Here is a 14,117-nt window from a genome sequence, read left to right as displayed (position 1 = left end):
AGCAATTTTAAGTTACTAAACAGACTTCTTAGACAGGTGTTTTCACTGATCAGTATTTTCTCCTGTCTTTGCAGAGAAAGCTTCTTGCTATCTACCTCCACCATGATGAAAGCGTACTAACCAATGTGTTCTGCTCACAAATGCTTTGTGCCGAATCTATTGTTTCATATCTGAGTCAGAACTTCATAACCTGGGCATGGGATATGACAAAAGAAGCAAACCGAGCAAGGTAATACAGTTTGAGTTGTGAACTGAGCTGCTTTTGTTTCAAGGAAGCTTGCCATGTCTGTGTAACAAATGTTTTGTTTCTTGGTGTCTATTTAAATAAAAAAATCCATTCTGTGTTCTCTAGTCTAAGTCAGCCTAGCTCCAGTGAAGTCAATGGAGCTGTGCCAGTTTACACCAGCTGAGAATCTGAGTCTCTCTTTGTTCTCATTATAAGATCACTCACTGTTGTTATAGAGTTTGGGAAATTATTTACTGTTTCTTTCATTGCAGATTTAATTTATTTTCTTGCATCTTCCTTTGCAAGCACTAGAGCACTATAAACATATTTTTAAGATTTTTGTTTTGAACTGCCGCAATGAGTGAGCAACACCAATTGATTGACAGTGAGAGGTGATTATATTAATTAACTACCTGGGGGCCCTGTCAGAATTATTTTTGTTATTGCAATTGGAAAAATTATCATCTTAAATAGAAGCTATTTAAAAAAAATAATTTTAAAACAAATTATAAAGGGAACAATTTATATGACTGATATGAACAAAACAATTCTCCTGTCAAAAATATTTTTTGGTAGTGATCAAAAATCACAATGCAAATTTAACATTTATTAATTTGTTAAACGGTGTCTAACAAAAATAATAATTTTAAGGAAGTGCTTTGTAGGCCACGTCAGCTAGGTAGATAATAGCTTTAATTCTACCACAAACTGATTGATGTATTTGACTTATACCACAGATTCACTTGCACATAGTCAGCAATCCATTCATATCTTAATATAAAAACAATTCTGTCCTGTAGATGTTGGGATATGTTTATTTGGTCTGTTGATCATGTCTATAAAAATGATGAAGGTTTTAAAGTCAGGCCTGTTTGAGTTTCTAATGTGGACTTCATTTCATCATGTTTGAAGTGCACATATGACTGTCACTTGCCATGATGCTATTTTGGGTGTGTTAATGCAAAAATAATGTGCTGTTTTGTGAACAAAAGAGGTTAAATTAATTCACTTAAGGGCAACTTCATTGTTGTTACCTAATTCAAATTATTATTGAACAATTACAAATCATCCAGATTTGTGTTCCTGTTGCCCTGTGGCTCAGTAGTAATTGGATTTCTGAATATAGACTTTATCCATTCTTATTCCTCAAACTTGTAAACTGTGTTAGTTTTTCTTTAGATAAGGGTGTCAGAGTAAAACAGAGCAATATTCTTGTGCAGTAATTTACTCTTTTAAAAAACAAACCATTGTGATCTGTTTCACAGGGTATCTTAACTTAACCTTGAATATCTTCAGTGTTGCAAAAGCCTCCCATCCTTTTAATTCCTTTTATTTGTTTTAATGACATCATTGTATTAATCACACTTAGTTAAAGGTGCTGAAAAAAGCAATGCCAAACACAGATAAAAATGAAGCATCTAGGGTCTTTCATGAGGCCAAATACAGAGACTGGAGACTTGGCTAAATCTTTTGGTATTGCCATTCATTGGCAGTAAGAAGCCTCCTCCTTTTCTTTTATCCCCCAACTAGATGTAAAAGGAAACACTATTTCTAAACCATCTGTAGTGGCGAAGTTCGGTTGACTACCTGCTGTTATATTGTTCTGTTCTCCATTTAATTCACTAGTTTCTTTTATTTTACAATGACAAAAAATTGCAGTGTAGTTTCTTTTGAAAAACTGTGTTTGAGGGAGTTTTTTATGACTGACAATCAACAGCCATGTAATTGCTTTGTTGTGTTTTACTAAAGAAGTCTATTAAGTAGCACAACTTTGATACACTAGTAATAAGAGTTTGCAGGTTACAGAGACACCTGTGGTGACCAAAGCGACAGAAGCTGCTTGTTAGAAAGAGCCTGTACAGCTGTGTCCTATTAACTCCTTATGACACTTTTAAAACACAAAATAAAGGGCTTGTTTAAGGCTTTATAGCTATTCTCAGTGAATCTAGTCACTGATTGTGTCGTATGATAGGATTCTTAAGCCTTCTCTTTTTGCTTTCTGGTAACATCTTACAACAAAGAAATGGTCATATTAACAGTGAGGTTAAAAATTAGTAAGGGGTAAACAAGACACGTTAGCACAAAATAGCATGATTCATTGTTTATATATAATGTTACATCTTACTTTTTAGGTTATGAGCTTCTTGGGGCAGGAACTATGCCTCTTTCTCTGTTTGGAAAGTGCCCAGTATGCGGTGGGCATTGCCATAAATAAATAAATAAATAAATACTCATTAGCATCATTGTTTAACTACTAAACTTGGATAACGATAAATTATATACAAAATGTTTCTCAATGAAACAACAGTGGACATTGATCTAATTTTATTGTGCATCGCTACAATTATACTTAAATCTTCAAGCAGAAGGGAAAAAAGAATATGGACCTACTTCTCTTATGCCAGTTTAATTCAGGAGTAATTCCATTGATGCCAGTGGAGCTGCATGAGTATAAAACTAGTGTGATGCAGAGGAGAATCAGTCCCGTTTATTTTATACATCCTGACAGATGGAATGGAATTCTGTGGGACATCTCAAACCAGGAGTACTATACTGCAGTAAAAGGAAAGCTTTCACTTTTGTACTGTGAGTAATTTGGCAAAGAGAGAGAGGCTGTCTGCTAAGGATAATTTCTTTCCCCATCTAGACAGAAAATGATGTAGCCTCTCCTGAGATACTCTGATTTTCTGTTTTCTGCTGTTTTCACGCCGTTTAAAGGTTGGAACCACTGGCATGGACTGGTAATCCTATGCAGAGTCCCAGTGGAGTAAATAGGGATCCCCCACGGGCATAAAGTCCTGTGCTAGCAGGTTCCATTGCAGGATGAGGGCCTACAACATAATCGAGTCACAATACAACCAGTTGCCTGTTTTATGAGGACTGAGCATGTTATGTTGTTAATGGTCACAGCTATTGGTAGCATACAGAGATCTCACAATTTTTGACTCTAAGGCATAGCAGCCCAACATATTGTATTTAGCTCTATCAATGGGATAACTTCACGATATAGTAACTTCTGATGTTCAAGAAAACAGGCGTGTGGGCCTCTGTGTGTGTGTGTGTGTGTGTGTGTGTGTGTGTGTGTGTGTGTGTGTGTGTGTGTGTGTGTGTGTGTGTGTGTGTGTGAGAGAGAGAGAGAGAGAGAATCAAAAGTGTTCTCAGCTAATAAGAAAAAAAGTATATTGCCACAATCTTTCCTTAGCAACAATGACATTTTAAATTAAAAACATTTTTTAAAGTGTTGTAATAACCTTATGTAATTAGAGCCCTACCAAATTCTCGGTCCATTTTGGTCAATTTCACAGTCATGGGATTTTAAAAATCGTAAATTTCATGATTTCACCTATTTAAATCTGAAATGTCATGGTGTTGTAATTGTAGGGGTCCTGACCCAAAAAGGAGTTGAGGGGGTCGCAAGGTTATTGTAAGGGAGGTTGCAGTACTGCTACCCTTACTTCTGCACTGCTGCTGGTGGCGGCACTGCCTTCAGAGCTGGGCACCTGGAGAGCGGCAGCTGCTGGCCGGGAGCCCAGCTCTGAAAGCAGAGCTGCCACCACCAGCAGCGCAGAAGTAAAGGCGGCATGGTGTGGCATAGCCACCCTTACTTCTGCACTGCTGCTGGCAGGGCACTGCCTTCAGAGCTGGGCACCCAGCCAACACCCGCCACTCTCCGGCCGCCCAGCTCTGAAGTCAGCACAGAAGTAAGGGTGGCAAAACCGTGACACCACCCCTAAAATAACCTTGTGACCCCCCTCTCCAACTTCCTTTTGGGTCAGGACCCCCAATTTGAGAAACACTGGTCTTCCCTGTGAAATCTGTATAGTATAGACACAGAAGACGAGATTTCATGGTGGGAGACCAGATTTCACGGTCCGTGACGTGTTTTTCATGGCGGTGAATTTGGTAGAGCCCTACTTTTTTTTTTTTTTTTAATGAACTCTAGTCAGAAGTCATAGTATGGATGTCTATTCATCATCAGAAAAGTGTTTCAGTAATGGTTTAGATTTAAAATATTGTTTAAAAGGCATCCATTTTGAGCCCTATGAAACGGAAACAGCTTCAAAATGTTGAGATTTGTCACCATTTTCTAACAACATTTTTCAGTCAGTTCTGATATGCCTCAAGCCTTGCATTGCCTTAATCCAGCAGTACTCAACACCTTGCAGGATTCGACCCTATTGGCCCCATCAACTCAGCAACCACTGAAGTATGTCAGTGGGAGTTTTCAAATGACTTCAGCAGGAACAAAAGCAGGAACTGAGTTTGTAAGCCCAAGTGTTTGGTGATCACTACTGCTCTCAATGACACAAGAAATCATGCCAGTTAATTAGCACTATGACTATGAGATGTATTTTTTATATCTAAAAAGTTTTCAAGCTACACCTACATGTGGACTGCTATGCTGTCAAATAGGAGGACCGTTATAATTAATACCGTAAACTAGATGTTCCATTTTGACTTTCAAGGCTGCTTGTCTCTGATACAAGTTTTACAGGGTAGTGAGCAATCACTTTAAGTAAATGCTGCAAGTTCTGATTGTTTTTGTTGTTTTATTTGGCTGAGTTAGGCTAAAAAATGTCTCATAAATGGTAAAAGCATTGGAATAAAAGAACCAGAATGAAAAGTATAAAATAACTGATGTAATAAAATAGGTAACTTAATTTAGGAGAAAAACCTAGTATTTTTACTTTATTGTACAAGAATCCCCCAGGAAGAGATTTCTTATTCCCTGTATTTTAATGTTCAGTGAGTTAATTTTTTGGTAACTTTCTTATTTGTGAGTTAGAGTTTAAGTGTCAGCAGTTAAGTCATTTTAGTTGATTTTTGGTACTAATGATAGTAACAAACAAAAAATACTATTTATTTGACATGTCAGTGGGGCAATCATCTTAACCCTAGAATGAAAACATTTTGCTGTTGGTGAAATGACAAATTAAAACAAAAGGTAGATTGACTGTATATGCTAAGGTATAAATGTAACAGTTCAGTTATCAAAAATACTGTATATGTGCTTTGTGGATCAGTTAATGCTGCTATTATAACGCTTAGCTTTTCCATTTCCTGAATTCTATGTTTAAATATGCAACTACTCGTTAGGACTGGGATTGCTGAGTACAGGCACCAGTTTATTTATAAATGCCAAGAGATACAACTGAGGCTACGTCCTCACTACGGGGGGGGTGTCGATTTAAGATACGCAAATTCAGCTACGCGAATAGCGTAGCTGAATTCGATGTATCGGAGCCGACTTACCCCGCTGTGAGGTCGGCGGCAAATCGACCTCCGCGGCTCCACCATCGACGGCACTTACTCCTACCTGCGCTGGTGGAGTACAAGTGTCGATTCGGGGATCGATTGTCGCGTCCCGACGAGACGCGATAATTCGATCCCCGAGAGATCGATTTCTACCCGCCGATTCAGGCGGGTAGTGTAGACCTGCCCTTAGTCAAAGTGAGTGAGGTAATATCTTTTATTGGACCAACTTCTGTTGGTAAAAGAGACAAGCTTTCGAACTATACTGAGCTGAGTTATGACCTGAAGAAGAGCTCAGTGTAGCTTGTCTCTTTTACCAACAGAGGTTGGTCCAATAGAGATATTACCTCAACCACCTTGTCTCGCTAATATCCTGGGAGCAACATGGCTACAACAACAGAATATACAACTGACCTTAGCAAGATAATACATAAGAGTAATACTAGATCCTAGCAGCAGTTGGGATGAGGAACCTACAGTCATCCTCTACTGTCATTGGCTTCCCTCCCCTTTCAGTATTTACCTATACTGTCCAAGGCCAAGCAAGTTCACTTAATCCCATGGGCTAACAAGATGAACCAATCATGTGTCATGCCCTGGAGCAGGTGATCTATAGTAATGTCACTTGTTTACTGCAGCAAAATCCAGCTAGTATCAGAAACTGCTAGGAAGCTCAGACTGAGCCCAGAAGAAAAACTAAAGAAAGACAAAGAGATGTGAAAATGTCCTTGGTGACCTTGGAATTAGATGGCTTGGGGAGGGTCCACCATGAGGGTGTAATTCAATAGGACAGTCAGAGGAGAGGATGCAACCTTCCTCCATCATGGCATGGGGCTAAGGAGACTAGATGTCTGTCAATGCACTGTATTCCAGATACAAGTCTGGGCACCCAGCTGCAGGTGCAGTGGAGTATATGTCAATTAGAGGAATAAACTTTATTTGATATTATCTGAACTTGGGAATTTTTCAACCATTCTCAATGTTTTCATTAAAGATGTTTTTTCAAGTGTGTTTTTCATACATTGCTGTATATGCTCATGCATTATTGCAGAAAGAGCGGTGGTAACCCTTGTATTTAGCTTGTTTAATGCTCTCCATTATAAAGATCATCTTTTTTTTTCTTTTCCTTTCTTTCTTTTTGCGAAGCCCTAACACCTCCATTGTTTGCAGGAGGTCTTTGAAATTCAGCAGAGACAAAGCCCCAGGGCTAGCGACATGACTTGCACTTGCCCTATTAAATTCCATTCAGGTTTGGCTGAGTTATAAACTGTTAAAAATTACCATTTCTCTTTGTCACTTGTGTTCCTTATGGCAAATCAATAACTGGCTATTAATATCCTGAAGACCTGGGACCATGCCACAGCCAAAACAGCAGCAACATGTACTGCACTGGGAACACCTGTCAGTGTAGCTGTAGCAGTGATGGCAAGAGAAAGCTCTGACCACACCACAGGGACCCAGTGCATGGCCACAGCAGCCCGCCCCCCACTCTGGTGGCACCACATGGAACAGGAACCAGATGGGTGGGGGAAAGAGACAGGCAGGCCAGAGTACTCCCAACGACTCTCCTGGATCCAGCATATGGCACCACCAGACCATACACTGCCCTTCTGGAATAACTGCTTTCTCCAGCTGCCAGCTGAAATGGCTAAAATAGTATAAGTCTGTGCTGCAGTACTGAAAGTTTAGGGTTCAAACCCTGCTGATGATGTGTGATGAGGGAGCTGTTAAAGTTGTACCCAATACATTTTGTTTTAACTTTTTCCTTTTTCCTTTTCCTTTTCCTAATTTGTGAGTGCCTGACTTTACAACCTAAACCTTTTAACTTAGATTTTTAGTTTTATATGTAATATCCTAAGGTTTCTAGGATATTACATATAAAAATAAAAATCTAAGTTAAAAGGTTTAGGTTGTAAAGTCAGGCACTCACAAATTAGGAAAAGCCAGATATATAGTTGTCTATGCAATCTGACTTGTTCCCCCATGTATGTATTCATTATGATGAGGTCTTTAATTACATGATTACAAAATACTTTAGCTATAGGATCTCTGCTTCCTGCATAGACACACAAGGGGACACAGTGAAGGTTGCATGAACAACCGTAAATCTGGCATTTCCCAGCTATCAGATGCTTGACTTTGCAACCTGAATAAGTGTGTGTGTGTGTGTGTGTGTGTGTGTGTGTGTGTTTGAATGAACCCAGTAATGTATTTGTTTGAAATGGGCCATCCTGCTTATCACTACAAACGTGTTTTTTTTCCTCCTGCTGATAATAGTCCACCTTAATTGTTAGAGTTGGTATGGCAACACCCATTTTTTCATGTTCTGTGTGTGTGTGTATCTATATCTATATCTATATCTTCCTACTGTATTTTCAGCTGCATGCATCTGATGAAGTGGGCTGTAGCCCACAAAAGCTTATGCCCAAATAAATTTGTTAGTCTCTAAGGGCAGGTCTACACTAACCCCCAAATTCGAACTAAGGTACGCAACTTCAGCTATGTGAATAACGTAGCTGAAGTTCGAAGTACCTTAGTTCGAACTTACCTCGGTCCAGACGCGGCAGGCAGGCTCCCCCGTCGACTTCGCATACTCCTCTCGCCGAGCTGGAGTACCGCAGTCGACGGCGAGCACTTCCGGGTTCGACTTATCGCGTCCAGACAAGATGCGATAAGTCGAACCCAGAAGTTCGATTTGCTTGCCGCCGAACTACTGGGTAAGTGTAGACCTACCATGAGGTGCCACGAGTACTCCTCGTTTTTTTTTAGTGATGTATTTGTACATCTATACACACAATACATATGCACATACACACACTACATATGCACATACACACACTATATAAAAGCAACTTCTTTGGGAGAATGTTAAAACTACACTAAAAATGCCCAGGTTAAGGTAGTGCCAAATAAAGGTTACTCCCACTAGTGTGTATGTATATATAATGCATGAGCAAACACATAAAACAAGCAACTGGAGTGTCTGTTAGCTTCTTAGCTTTTGAGCCCCAAGCCCTTGGGTGCAATATTTCAAGACATTGCCAACTTTTCTCAGTTGTGCTGACAGGTGCTTGTTAGTCTTAATGTTCAAATGATAGTTTTTCACTTTGCTGAATCTTAGGAAAGAGTTAATTGACTAAAGCACTTCTCAACAGCAGGTTGTCCTCACCTGCAATTTCCATCATCAAGGATTAGCCATATTCACAGTTGCTGACTCTTAGTACTAACCTAATGAATGATGCATGCCTGGATAAAGACCAGTTGACCATAATACTCTAGCTCTCCAGTCCAAATTTGATCCTCCAACACATATACTGCAGGTGTGGGGTCTGTGTGTTCTGGACTCAATCATTGTTAATTTCTGACTGCTTCCCAGGGAGTGAATATAGATTCTGTATAGGTGGCTTGCAAACCAGATGGACTTGTTCTTTGGGCATTAAGACTTTCAGTGCACACTCAAGCTTTTTATGCGGTTTTGTCAAACCTACCTATTCTTTTTGCAACATTTTGTTTAATATCCTTTAAAAGCAATACAGTGCTAGTCACTAGAATCAGCCAGGTCAAGAGTCTAATTAATGTTTTAAAAATAAAGGTTCCCAAACACCAGGCGAGTTTGTCATTTTCTCTATGGTTTGTTTTGAGGAGGAGGAGGAGGAAAGAAGGTGAGGAGGGAACCCTCCTGTTCCATGATTAAATCCCACCCGCTCATTTTCTCCTTTTCTACTTTGCTTTTGATTTTAGTGGCGGTCTTAACAGAATGTCAAGATCAATTTGCAGCATGGTTTAACTCAAGGTTTGCATTCTGCCAGCAGCAATTGTCCCTACAAACAATGCCGTGTGTTCTTGTAACTTCAGAAGCTTTTAGAAGGATCATGGCAAGAGCAGCATCTAATGACTTTATTAGTGTAGGGTTTCAAAATGGGCTCAGTAATTGTTCACATCTCTTTGTCATCTAGTCATAATTACTGCATAGCATTGTTCAGGGTTGTGCTTGTGAATAGTTTCCTAATAGCACTGAGACGAAGAAAAAAGGAAAAGGATAAAAGGTGATAGTCTCTTTAGATTGCGAACAACCCAGCCTGTATATAGATGATGGTTAAACTGTTTATAATATTTCAGACTCTCATTAGAAAAGGTAAAATATCCTTATTTTAAAATGCATTTTCTTTGAGATGATTTCAGTTTAAATTTCTAGTTTAAAAATATTTGTTAAACAGATTCAGAAGCCTAAAAACCTAAAACCAGAATGTATTTTGTTTTAGTCATGATTGCTAGGCTCCATTTTATGCTGGGGCACGTGAGTGAGGAAAAAAAAGTAAATTCTCTCCATTGATCTGATTAATATACATTTTTTTTAGTTAATAAGACATGCCTATCACTGTCCTCTGGGCACATTTCAAAAATTTTAAACTACAGTGTATATAAATTAATATGCAAATCTGACACATCAAGTATCAACACCTCAAAACCACACCAGTAAAAACTTAAATTCACACCCAGTTGCCTTTCAAACCTCTTAAGGCAAAAGCCTCTGTGGATACCTAGAACTTGACTGAAGGTAGACCAATTTGAGCTCAGCTGGATCAGTGAGGAAAGTGAGATCCAGAGCTGGGAATGCTGTGCTTTTCAGTCCTGGACATATATAAGGGCTATCAGTCAGAACTGCCCTCCGCTATTGACCTGGAGCAGAGGAGAGTTGGTCTATTAGTTAAGACAACATCAGATTTAAAACCACAAAGGGCTTTATAGCACAAAACCAGCACCTTTAACTGAACCCACAAATGTATTGGAAATGTGTGTAGTAAATGGAGCTCAGCTGTAATATGCTCCATACAAAAAACACTCTTAAGAAAACAGGTAGCTGCATTTTACACTACAGTAGCGAAATTGAAAGCGGTCTTCAGGCAGAGCCCCTTGTACTGTGAATTGTAGTAATCCAGTCTGAAATGACAAAGTCATGTGGTGCAGTCCACATTTGGAAGGAAAGGTCACAGTACTTTGTTTATTATGTCTAAACTTAGATTGCGAGCTCTTTGCAGTAGGGACTTTGTCCTTCTCTCTTTTCTTTAAGTGCCTACCACTTTTTAAAGTAATGTAAAGATGATAACCTCTTCAGCACACACAGATGTATAAAACTATCTTGGCCATTGTTGCTACCTGAATATCCGAGCAGAACTGAGGATTCAATCTGACTAACAATTTGAAAAGAAATTTTGTTAACGAAAGACAGGCATATCCCTTTAACTGAGGAAGCACATCTAACCATCTACTGTTCTGGAGGTTTCTCATAGCCAACCAGCCACACATCTATCTTAACACGTTCGTGCCTTAGCCACCTATCTCTTGTCCAACCATTTCTCACCCAGATGTGGCCAGTCAAACCAAGCGTAATGAAAAGGAGATGTAAAGATGTGGGTCATAAGCCTATCAATGACATTGCAGCCTATGCTCTCACTCTCAGTTCTCATAGCCTCTCACCTTTGTTAAAGAGGGAGTGTGAAAGAACAGAACTCTGTGTTCCCCTGGCAAGAGAGGGACGGCAGAAGAGCAAGTGCCACGCACTGACCTCTGGGATCTCTCAGAGAGGAAAAAGGGAAGTCAATCAAGCACAACTCCATTTAAATCTACAAAGCTGCCTCCATAAAACCTTATGGTCAAATGGTATTGAAGCTCCTGAGGATGCTTGACCTGAGTCCCTCACCAGAAGAAGTCAATCAACTAATAAAAAGAGAGCAACTAGAAGGCCTGGATATGGATGGTACTGGGAGATAATGCAGGGGCACTTCTACCTACTCGTGCAGCTGCTATTGGTCTTCACAACAGCCCTGATAGAACAGGGGCATTCCCATCTGGAAATGCAGAGTGCGTATATCTTTCCTCCTGGGTTAGGGCTGACGCTGCTTTGACATCCAAACTGCCCACCCCTGGTGGTGTTATAGTGGTTAGCTGCATTATGTTTTTATTGTGGTAGGTTTCTGGTGTGCTTTGGGCTCACCCAACCCCCTAGAAGAATTTTCCCCACTGCTGACTGTCAAGTGCAGTGGACCAGCTTTGCCTTCCTCTTAGAACCTAGTAGTCCAGACAGGGACCAGGGTATGTTTTGATTATATTTTTATGAATGATTCTATCGGGTGTCCAGTGGTGGATGGTGGAACTGGTTTTAGCAGTGGCCAGCTTCGAGTGTGAACCCTGGCATGTGGTACCATGCTGTACCCTGCAGAATGAAGGGAGAGCTTCCGTGTCTCATTCAGACTGAGACATCTCTCTCCTGTATCCTTTAACCTTGCACGAGGGAAGGGTGATTGAGATCTCTGCTTTGGAGCGGAATTCCTAAACGTTTTGCATGTGAAAACTAAGCGTAGCCTGCCCTTTTCATGCTTTGGGCTTTCATGGCCATTGTTGCAAATTCCACTGGACCAGTCTCTGCTAGGTAGTTTGGGGACTCCTTTAGTTTGATGTTAGATGCAGCCTTTAGCTTTTTAACCACGCCCTTGTGTCTGTTTCTCATTCCTCCCTGAGTCAATAACTATGGCCCTAGAAGGCATGGTACTTAAGTAGTTAAGGTGCTAACAGTGTACTTTGAAGACCATACATAGCAAACTTGTTTAATACACTATTGCATAGCCTCAGATTTAACATTTTTTCATTTAAATACCTCATACATAAAATGTTATTCTTAAATTAACATGTTAATGAGATTTCTGTTGACTTTGCAGAGTATAAAATTAATATTAAAAATAATTAGGAGTCTCGCATATTTAATATTCACCGTAGTTTTCTTTGTGCTTTAGAAAGAGGCTACAACTTCTTTTCCAACATCACAGATGCTTCTAAAGTTTTACGGTTTCTTTAAGTAAGTTAGACCTGATGAGATATATAAATATATAAATCCTGCTCTTTCAGAACAGCTTTAGTTGGGTTGAGGACTGAAGACCAATGGGACTTAGAGGTTCTAATGATCTTAGAATGTAGAAAACAGAAATTTTGTGTCATCCTGATATCCAATTTAGGAAATAACTATAGGAATATTTATACAAATGTGGAGTAGGTTATAATGGAGAATCCAAATAAAGCTTCTGCTTATTACACATTGGGTGACTGCTGAATTTAAAATTTTTTTTTTTACAAAAGATGGTCTCAAATCCTATGTAATTTTTCTTATTTATTGAACTGTTTTTTGCCTGTTCTTCTCATCAGATTGGGATTGGAATGAGATTTCATCTCTGTATTTTTAAGAGAATTTGCTAGATTTCCAATTCTTTAGCATCATAGATTTTTTTAATGATATAAGTATAGTCTATACATAGCTCTTGATCCCCTGTAATACGACTGATATCAATGGCCATTGCACAAGCACATCAGAATTAAGTTATATGGCACTTAAATTTAAATTATTTATATGTGCTTTTCCAATATTGAACTCACAAGGATAAAATATAAGGCTAAATTGCACTTTGTGTTTTCTCCATTTCAATATCATTATTTTTAAAAAATGAGAGAGATCAGTAACATCACCTTTCAGACATAAGGGATATGTTAGCAAAATATATGCAAAAGTACAGTATTTTAAGTGATGATGAATAGTCCTATAGGTATTTTGAGGATTGGTAGTCAATATCTTATTGGAAACATTTGTGTTCAGAAAATTCTCTCTGTTCTGTTAAAGCTTGGTAACGATTTTACATAATTTGACTGCAAATTCTGGAATTGTATAAAATTTCTTCTCTTAGTATAAGGCAGGTTTTACGTAATAAAATATTTAGACTTTGAAGGAATAGAAGCATAAATCTGGAGACGTAGCTGAGAAATTGTTTTTATTAAATATGTACAATAAGCCTTATTTACAGAAAGAGAAACGAAAGGGGGAAACTAATTTTTTTCTCTGAACCCATGAAGAACTTGCAAGACAGTGGCACCAGGGTCCATAATAAAAAATCAGGATTCCATTGTGTGCATTCAGAGTATGCTGTTCAGTGGTAAAGCACCACTTACTCTACACTGCCTTTAATTGAATTAGTTTATTGATTTAATCTAAAGATAAAACAGAATTAACTATTTGAAATGTTTTCACTTAAACCAGGTTATGCACTAATAGCCAGTCAGGTTTTTTAAAATCCTAATGTCTTGGAGAACTGGATGAGTCCTGAGATGGGTAATGGGGTATATGTGTTGCTGTTCACCTCAATACCATGAGTTTGAAAGTTGTTACCATATAATGACTGTTCTATTGCCTCTGTGAAATAAATTGGTGGTTTCAATCCAGTTACCAGTAAGTCAGGTGTCCACCTCTCTTAAAAACAGTGTCACGGTTGTCATCTCTCTTGGCAGAATGGGCACGGAGACTCAACTGCTCTCTCTTCTACAAGTGGTTTGACTGAATCAGGATTAACAGAGGTAGGCAGTGCTGCTGCCCGTGTTATACGTCTTTGGGCAAATATAGAGAACTCAGTTCTCTAGAACGGTCGGTCCTGAGCTAAATTCCTTTATATTTAAAGTTTCAAGCTATTTTAAAACGTCTTTAGAGGTAAAGAAGACATTAAACTGGTAAGCAGGTTAAAAACTTTTATAATTGAATATATTGGAGTTGATTTTTTTTTAATGCAGGGAGGGGTTGTTTTCTATGTAACTACGTTTATTT

General features: G+C 38.9%; 1 protein-coding gene across 1 annotated transcript in view; it reads left to right on the top strand.

Annotated features, from left to right (window-relative positions):
* Positions 1–14,117, top strand: part of FAF1 (Fas associated factor 1) — a 320,133-nt gene that overhangs the window by 240,382 nt on the left and 65,634 nt on the right. Inside the window, 1 exon segment of the mRNA XM_065409464.1 lies at positions 75–229. Coding sequence (XP_065265536.1) covers positions 75–229 — 155 coding nt within the window.

The sequence above is a fragment of the Emys orbicularis genome, chromosome 8, assembly GCF_028017835.1.
Source record: "Emys orbicularis isolate rEmyOrb1 chromosome 8, rEmyOrb1.hap1, whole genome shotgun sequence".
Classification (NCBI taxonomy): domain Eukaryota; kingdom Metazoa; phylum Chordata; order Testudines; family Emydidae; genus Emys; species Emys orbicularis.
Note: the sequence above shows the minus strand (reverse complement) of the source record. Positions and strands in the feature narration are given on the sequence as shown.